This window comes from Heterodontus francisci, chromosome 37, assembly GCF_036365525.1.
Source record: "Heterodontus francisci isolate sHetFra1 chromosome 37, sHetFra1.hap1, whole genome shotgun sequence".
NCBI classification, from domain to species: Eukaryota; Metazoa; Chordata; class Chondrichthyes; order Heterodontiformes; family Heterodontidae; genus Heterodontus; species Heterodontus francisci.
The window spans coordinates 28,649,147-28,658,444 of NC_090407.1; the positions used below are offsets into that span (position 1 = coordinate 28,649,147).

At 45.8% G+C, this 9,298-nt stretch overlaps 1 protein-coding gene across 1 annotated transcript in view; it reads right to left on the bottom strand.

The window, feature by feature from the left end:
* Positions 1-7,940, bottom strand: part of vps13d (vacuolar protein sorting 13 homolog D) — a 292,361-nt gene extending 284,421 nt beyond the window's left edge. The window contains 1 exon segment of the mRNA XM_068017446.1: positions 7,723-7,940. Within this exon segment, the coding sequence (XP_067873547.1) occupies positions 7,723-7,819 (97 nt within the window). The 5' untranslated portion in view covers positions 7,820-7,940.
* Positions 7,941-9,298: the final 1,358 nt, after the last annotated feature.

A 9,298-nucleotide genomic window follows, 5' to 3' on the forward strand; every position in this document is an offset into this window, starting at 1 on the left:
AAAAAAGCATATTCAATACATCAGTACAACATTTCTATTAACTACATTGATACAAACATTGGGTCTCAACTAGATACTTTCTTGCGTTCAGAATCACAAGCCATTCCAATAAGCATACCCTGCAATCTCTACAGTCTAGAGCTTTACTACATAGTACTAGTTAAACAATATTGCAATTTAGGGGCCACAACGATAAGATCCCTCATTGTGAGTACTGAATACAGTGGCATTGAGCATGCCACCAGATGCACTCTCATGAGAGGCCAACTGTAAAGCAACAAACTGGTTTAGTTTAAGTGTATTATATGAATAGGCAGAATGTGATTTCCACAGCAAGCATTACATTATTTCCTGTTGCTTCTCATTAAATCAAAATAATACCCATCATCAGTCTGCAACATCATGAGAGAAGAAATTGGGGAAAACTGCTACTGAAAAAGCAGCCAAAAGGGCAAATATTTGTCCCATGAACCACTTAAATATTTAACCACCGTAGCAGTACATCAGCTGACAAACACTGAGTATCAATGAAGGGTAGTCTCTCTTGAAATTCTGGCTTCTTGTACATCCCCAATATTCAGTCCTCCATCAACGGTGGCCATGCGTTCTGCTATCTAGGCCCTAAAGGATTCAGGAATGTCCTGCCTAAATTTCTCCACCTCTTTACCTCTCGCACTCATCCTTTAAGATGCCCCTTAAAACCTCTTTCTTTGATTGAGTTATTGATGCTAATATCTCAATATGGCTCAGATTAAATTAAATCTGATAACATGCCTGTGAAGCACCTTGGGACATTTTGCTACGTTAAAGGTACTACATCAATGTTATTTGTTGTTCTTGAAATGTTCCCATCCCTCAGCAAGTTCTCGATTTCAACTGACTTTTTTTATGCATTTCATGAGATGTGGACATCGCTGGCTAGGCCAGCATTTGTTGCCCATCCATAATTTCCCTTGAGAAGGCGATGGTGAGCTGTCTTCTTGAACCACTGCAGTCCATCTGGTGTGGGTACACCCACAAGTGCTGTTAGGGAGGGAGTTCCAGGATTTTGATCCAGCGACAGTGAAGGAACAGCGATATATTTCCAAGACAGGATAGCATGTGGCTTGGAAGGGAACTTGCATCTGGTGGTGTTCCCATGCGTCTGCTGCCCTTGTCTTTCTAGGTGGAAGAGGTTGCAGGTTTGGAAGGTGCTGTCGAAGGAGGCACAATGAGTTCTGCAGTGCATCTTAAATATGGTACACACTGCTGCCACTGTGCGCGGTGGCGGAGGGTGTGAATGTTTAAGGTGATGGATGGGTGATCAAGTGGGCTGCTTTGTCCTGGATGGTGTCGAACTTCCTGAGCATTGTTGGAGCTATACACTTCCAGGTAAATGGAGAGTATTCCATCACACTCCTGACCTTTGCCTTGTAGATGGTGGATAGGCTTTGGGGAGTCAGGAGGTGGGTTACTCACCACAGAGTTTCCTGCCTCTGACCTGCTTTTGAAGCCACAGTATTTTTGTGGCTGCTCCAGTTCAGTTTCTGATCAATGGTAACTCCCAGGACATTGATAGTGGGGGATTTAGCAATGGTAATGCCACTGAATGTCAAGGGGAGATGGTTAGATTCTCTCTTGTTGGAGATGATCATTGCCTGGCAATTGTGTGGTGCGAATGTTACTTGCCACATCAGCCCAAGCCTGAATGTTCTTCAGGTCTTGCTGCATATGGACATAAGGACTGCTTTTGTATCTGAGGAGTCGCAAATGGTACTGAACATCATACAATCATCAGCGAACATCCCCACTTCTGACCTTAAGACAGAGGGACGGTCATTGATGAAACAGCTGAAGATGGTTGGACCTAGGATACTACCCTAAGGAACTCCTGCAGTGATGTCCTGGGGCTGAGATGATTGACCTCCAACATCCACAACCATCTTCCTTTGTGCTAGGTATGACTCCAAGCAGTGGAGAGTGCTCCCCTGAATCCCACTGATTTCAGTTTGGCTAGGGCCCCTTGATGCCACACACGGTCAAATGTTGCCTTGCTATCAAGGGCAATCACTCTCATCTCACCTTGAGTTCAGTTCTTTTGTCCACGTTTGGATCAAAGCTGCAATGAGGTCTGGAGCTGAGTGGCCCAGGCGGAACCCAAACTGAACATCAGCAAGCAGATTGTTGCTGTTTAAGTGGTGCTTGATAACACAGTCCACAACACCTTCCATCACTTTGCTGATGATCAAGAGAAGACTGGTGGGGCTGTAATTGGCCGGATTGGATTTGTCCTGCTCTCTGTGGACAGGACATACCTGGGCAATTTTCCACATTGTCCGGTAGATGCCAGTGCTGTAGCTGTACTGGAACAGCTTGGCTAGCGGCACAGCTAGTTCTGCAGCACAAGTCTTCAGTACGAGGGATGGGCAATGAATGCTTGCCTGGCCAGCGTCGCCCACATCCCATGAATGAATTAAAAAAAAACTACTGCCACGATATTGTCAGGGCCCATGGCCTGTGCAGTAATCAGTGCCTCCAGCCATTTCTTGATATCACGTGGCGTGAATCGAACTGGCAGAAGACCAGCATCTATGATGGTGGGGACCACAGGAGGAGACTGAGGTAGATCATCCACTTGGCACTTCTGGCTGAAGATGGTCACAAATGCTTCAGCCTATTTTTTTCCTTTGAGAGGGGATGAGGGGTGCTTTTTTTCTTCCTCAAACAATGGCTGCCATATTTAATAGAGAGACTGGAGAGCTTTACTGAAATCAATTTGCCATGGTGCAATTTGGACACTGGGTTTCTAGTCCAGTACCATATCACCACATTCCCATACTTGCATTATGGTTGAGATACAAGCTGACCTCCAAGTAATGGATACATTATGCGTAATAAAATTGTACTGAAACTTTTTAAAACTTAATTTGCAGTATTTTTATGATTAACAGAGATCTTGCCTCTCACCTAACATTAAAACTTAGCTTGCATTCGGACGTCTGGTACCTGGGCCAGTGAAATGCAAGCCAGCAATCTAACACTGTCTGCACTGCACCTAATACATAGATAGCAATACCTGCAGAATATGGAAACCTTCGACAAAATATAAACTGGAGTATATTTTATGCCTGGATTACCATTCTGTAAATAAATATCCTGTTGCCAGTATTTCTATTTCATTTCGAAATCATGAAACATAATACTATCCAGCTCAAGTTTTATTTGCCAACAAGCAGCAACAGTATGCAGCACAGAAGCTGGACTTGGGACCATTCTATATCAGCATGCAAAGTGTGCGCATACAGCGAGCTGCGTTGAAAGGAAACAAATATGGGCCTGGCACTGTCCGTGAGTACAAACAGGGTAACTTCAATAATCTACCAATGTGCCCCCGATTGCTGATTACCATACATCTCTGCATAAATGATATTCTCATGAATTCAGTGAGAAATCTGCATCCTTTGAGCAGGTGCAACAGGAGTTTGCAAATCAGAGATACTGGAATTGGGTGGAAAATGGATATAAACACAATGAATTTAGCACTTCACAATGAGGGAAGAAAACATTAGTTCAGACTCCCCTCAGCAATATGATATACCTGAACTATTCATCATTGTATTCATTCATTTATTTCAGATAAGAATTCAGAAAAATAGATACAAACGCAAGATGCATAAAAACACTTAGAGACTTAAAAATCATTAGCTCCGAATGTGTTAAGAACATAAACTATGTTTATTTAACAAAGGCCACAGCAGAATACACAAGCCAATACACTACACTGTGGCAATATGCTTCTTGTATAATATTTTTAGTCCATCATCTCAAAATGCTCCAACTGCGGCCACCGATTAACAGACTTTACCCACAAGTAATTCACCAGAGTGTCGCAAAGCTCAAGATACTCTCTCCAGACACAAATTTGGAATCCCGAACTGGGCTTTTGACCCCATATAGTCTACATCGCAAAGACTGCCTACTTCCACCTCCATAATGTTGCTCACCTCCCCACTTTCTCAGCTCATTTGCTGCTGAAACCCTCATCCATACTTAGTCATTGCCAGTCTCAAATATTCCAATTCTCTGCTTGGCAACCTTCCATCTTCCACAAATTTCAACTCATCCAAATCTCTGCTGCCCAAATCCTTTCGCAAACTAAGTCCCCCTCACCCCTGCCCTTGCTGGCCTACATTGCCTCCCCAAGGCCTCAAATTTAAAATAGTCCTCTCTGCGTTTAAATCCCTTCACAACTCACCCTCCCTCACTCTCTATTATCTCCTTCAGTCCAACAACACCCCTTCAACTTGAACTCTGTTTCTCTGTCTGTGGCACCCTCTACCCTTCATCCCACCATTGGCAGCCATGCCATCAGCTGTCTAAAACTCCCCTCTCCATCTCCCTCTCCTCCAAGAATCTCTTCACAATCCATTTCTTTGATCATGCTTTTGGTCATCCCTCCTAGTATCCCATTCACTCCAGGAAATTCAAACAGTATATGTTCCAAAACATAACAGATGCTCTGGCATGATTACTACAGGGCAGTAAATTACATTTTTAGTTTTATTTTTCAGCCATTATGGGACAATGCATTTGAGACAGATCATACCTATCCAATTTTTCTCTCTCCCAGAAGGGGAAAAGCACAAATCCTTCCACTCTGCCAGTGTGGCAAAGCTTGGGAATGTACCACATTGCATTATTACAAATGTAAGTGGCAAGTAAGATGCACACCACAAAAGTGCCAGGCAATGACCATCTCCAATGAGAGAGAATCTAACCATCTCCCTTTGACATTCAATAGTATTATTTTTGCTGCATCCCACACTATCAACATCCTGGGGGGTTACCACTGATCAGAAACTGGACCAGCCATATAAATGCGGTAGCTGCATGAGCAGGTCAGAGGCTAGGAATTCTGTGGCAAGTTAACTCACCTCCTGACTCCCCAAAGCCTGTCCACCATCTACAAGGCAGAAGTCAGAAGTGTGATGGAATAATCTGCACTTGTCTGGATGAGTCCAGCTCCAACGGCACTCAAGAAGCTTGACACCATCCAGGCCAAAGCACCCCACTTGATTGGCACCTCATCCACCATCGGTAGCAGAGTGTACCATCTACAAGACGCACTGCAGCAACTCGCCAAAGCTCCTTTGAAACCCATGGCCTCTACCACCTAGAAGGACAAGGGCAGCAGATGCATGGAAAAACCTCCACCTGCAAGTTTTCCTCCAAGCCACACACCATCCTGACTTGGAACTGTTCCTTCACTGTGACTCACAAAAACCTGGAACTACCTCCCTAATAGCACTGTGGGTATACCTACACCACATGGACTGCAGCGAGTCAAGGCAGCAGTTCAGTACCACCTTCTCAAGGGCAATTAGGGAGGGGCCACAAATGCTGGCCCTGGCAGCAACACTCACATCCATGAACGAATAAAAAAATCTAAATCAAGTTTTCAGTGACAATTGTTGTTACTAAGCAGATTTTGCATATTGCTACTGACACCCCATCAAAATAGGACGTACTTAAACCAATATGCTTCAACAGCCTGTGGTATTCTTAATTCATCAGCTCAAGTTGCTCCCACCACCAGCAACAGATGGCAACGAGCAGCATTTCACTCTAGAGTTTTATAGCTCAAAATATTCTCCCCAGCTACAACCAAAATGTGGAGGGAATAACTATCATTGCACTGTTGGGTGCTATTTTTTTTTAATTTCCAAAATATAATTTATTCATAAAAATCTGTAAAAATTACATTGCCAAACAGTTTCCAAACAGCACCAAAAAATACAAACATTGCAAGGGAGATCAGTTTCCTTCAATACTGTCATGAGTTTCTTCCCAACCCTTCCGTTTCACAATTGTCATGTCAATTACAGTTTTACATTTACAGCAATTGAGAATATTAACGATACAGTTCGAGGGGTTTCCCATGGATCCAGCCCCTCAGTCCAGCTTGGTGGGGGAACCATACACTGTGGTCTTTCCCCATTGAGCCTTTGCTGCAGCTGCCCCAAGCTTTAGTGCGTCCCTCAGCACGTAGTCCTGGACCTTGGAATGTGCCAGTCTGCAACATTCGGTCGTGGACAACTCTTTGCGCTGGAAGACCAGCAAGATTCGGGCAGACCAAAGGGCGTCCTTCACCGAATTGATAGTCCTCCAGCAGCAGTTGATGCTTGTCTTGGTGTGCGTCCCTGGGAACAGCCCGTAGAGCACAGACTCCTGTGTTACAGAGCTGCTTGGGATGAACCTTGACAAAAAACACTGCATTTCTTTCCACACCTGCTTTGCAAAGGCACATTCCAGGAGGAGGTGGGCGACCATCTCTTCCCCACCACAGCCAACGCGGGGCACTGTGCGGAGGGGGCGAGACTTCGGGTGTGCATGAAGGATCTGACGGGGAGGGCCCTTCTCACCACCAGCCAAGCTACGTCTTGGTGCTTGTTTGAAAGTTCTGGTGATGAGGCATTCCGCCAAATGACTGACGGTCTGCTCGGGGAACCATCCGACAGGATCCACCGTTTCCTTTTCCCGTAGGGCCCTGAGGATACTCCGTGCCGACCACTGCCTGATGGACCGGTGGTCAAAGGTGTTTTCCCGCAGAAACTGCTCCACGAAGGATAGGTGGTACGGCACCGCCCAACTGCACGGAGCGTTCCGCGGCATTGTGACCAGGCCCATCCTTCGATACACCGGGAACAGATAGAACCTCAGCACGTAGTGACACTTGGAGTTTGCGTACTGGGGATCTACACACAGCTTGATGCAGCCGCACACGAAGGTGGTCATCAGGATGAGGGCCACGTTGGGTACATTTTTCCCGCCCTTGTCCAGAGATTTGAACATCGTGTCCCTCCGGACCCGGTCCATTTTAGATCCCCAGACGAAGCGGAAAATGGCTCGGGTGACTGCCACGGCGCAGGAGTGGGGTATGGGCCAGACCTGCGCCATGTAGAGCAACAACGTGAGCGCCTCGCACCTGATGACCAGGTTCTTACCCACAGTTCAAATGGGTGTAGGAGGAGAACTGCACACTCACCCATTATGCTTTTTGAAATTCTACTGTACAACACAAACAGTACCACCTTATAATCATATCCACAATTCACTATACAACACTTTGAACCAATGACACTATCTGAACCAGATCACTGCATGGTTCTTTGTTGTGGTCTGTTGTCAGAATACACACCAAATTCTCTCCTGGACCCCAAAATCATGCCAATCCCATCTCTTTTTCTCACCTAATTTAAAGATCTCTGGTGTGATTCAGCAAGCTGGGAATTAAGATCACAGAAATATCCTAGCATGAAGAGCAGCTGACAAAATTCAAGTATACAGCTTTTTAAAAATGAAATCTTTTAAAAAAGGAAAAGCAGATAGAGGGGGATGAGGAATTGAAAGCGCATGCACTCTTTCACAAGGACAGAGCAATTTTTATCAGAAAGTGAAAGTGCATTTCACAAGGACTGGCCATTTTTATTTTTTTTTAAACAGGCAGGGGCGTCTTGACCGTAACAGCACGCAGACTTGCAGCAGGTCCACCAGCCCAACTCACTAAGCCAATGGTTATCATTAAAGTTTATAAAAACACAGTAGCCTGCCTCTATCAGAATTTTAAAAAAATACATAAAAACTTAAGTTTTTAGAAATTACTCCATTAAATATTCACAACAAAGCAGAGGGCAGCTCACTGAATGACAGGGCAGCACTGTTTAAAGTTGATAGTCTGAGTACCTTTCATGAGGGCTATGGAGAGCTGGTCTGTGTTGAGGTTATTTACATATTTGCCAAGATAAGTGTTTAGGACCCAGGCTGCCAGTCCCTCCAGCATGGCTAGGCGGGGGGCTCAAGGTGAGATCGTTCTGTGACTCGGCCTCAGGCTCCGGCAGGCGGTCGCACAGCGTTGCTAAGGCCGCAGTTAGCGATTCCCCCCTCGCCTCACGCTCCGGCTCCGACCCAGCAACGAGAGGAAAGAGCATGCGTACTCTGCAAACGCTGTGGCTAGAAGCCTCCGCCTCCCGAGAAAGCCGCGCTCCTCCCGCTGCAGCGACTCCATACGGCGCCTGGTGGCTGCCGGGCGCCTTGCAGCTGCCATATTTGTAAAGAAGATCAATTGTCGAACAGCTAGACGGTGGCCATATTTGTAAAGGGAAGTATCTGTCTATTAATGGGGTGGGGTCCAACCATTTCGGTGAAGGGCCGTGTTTATAATTTTTGCCCTACATAGGGGGCTGGTGAGCAATTTTCGGAAAGATAAGATTATTAGAAATTTATTTTACTATCAATGAAAGCCACAAAAATGTGCATTTTTGCAAACAAACCTAAAATGAGAAGCCTAATTCATTAACTTACTTTCTGGTTGCTATGTTGAACACTGATTTAGTGAGATACCTGGCATTGTTTTTGCTTGCAGAAGTAGGAAATGTCTGCCTGCACACTTGATGTAGCGATACGGAGTATTCATCTGTCAGTTCCATCTGTCAGGAGTGATCTTCATCGCTCCTTGTGTGTCTCTCTGTCTCCCCCTTTCTGTCTGAGTCTGTGTGTGTGTGTGTCTCTCTCTCTCTGTCTATGTCTCTATCTCTCTCTGTGTGTCTCTCTGTCTCTCCCCTTCCCTCTGTGACCGCCCCCCCCCCCCCCTCCACTCCCGGGACCCGGTTAACCCAGCACCCTGACCCCAGTTCCCAGGACTGGGCTCTGCCACCTCCTCAGGCGGCTTCTCCTTGGTGACGGTGGCAGAGATGAAGAACCTGGGGCCCAGGCCAGGTCCGTACACAGTGCTAGGCCTGGGGACCAGAAGGCCACACAGGGGATGCAGTTCAGGCGGGAAGTGCCAGCAGACATGCAGCTCTGCCCAGGTGCCACCATATTAGTAAAGGAGCCAGAACATAAGATACTGAAGGTTGTCCGCCATCTCTGTAAAGGAGGTCATGCAGTGAGGCATCTCCATCATGTCAGTAAAGGAGCTGCAAAAACAGAAGGTTTTGGTGGGCTGCAAGAAGCCAATGGCAGATTTCCAGCGGAAATTTGCCATCCTTTGCCAGCCAGATGGAAACCTTTGGTGAGACAGATGCTGGTCCTTTGGTGGGCGACGAATGACATTTATATTGCAACATGAAAGTGGAAAACATAAGTATCTATCAATTGATTTATGTAGTTATACAATTTAGCAAGTTGCAATCTTCTGAACTCAAATATAAGAGATGGATGCCGGAAATCTGAACTATAAACAGAAAATTCAGGAAATACTGGTCTGGTAGCATCTGTAAAGATAGCCACACAGTTCACATTTCTGATGAAAGGACATCGA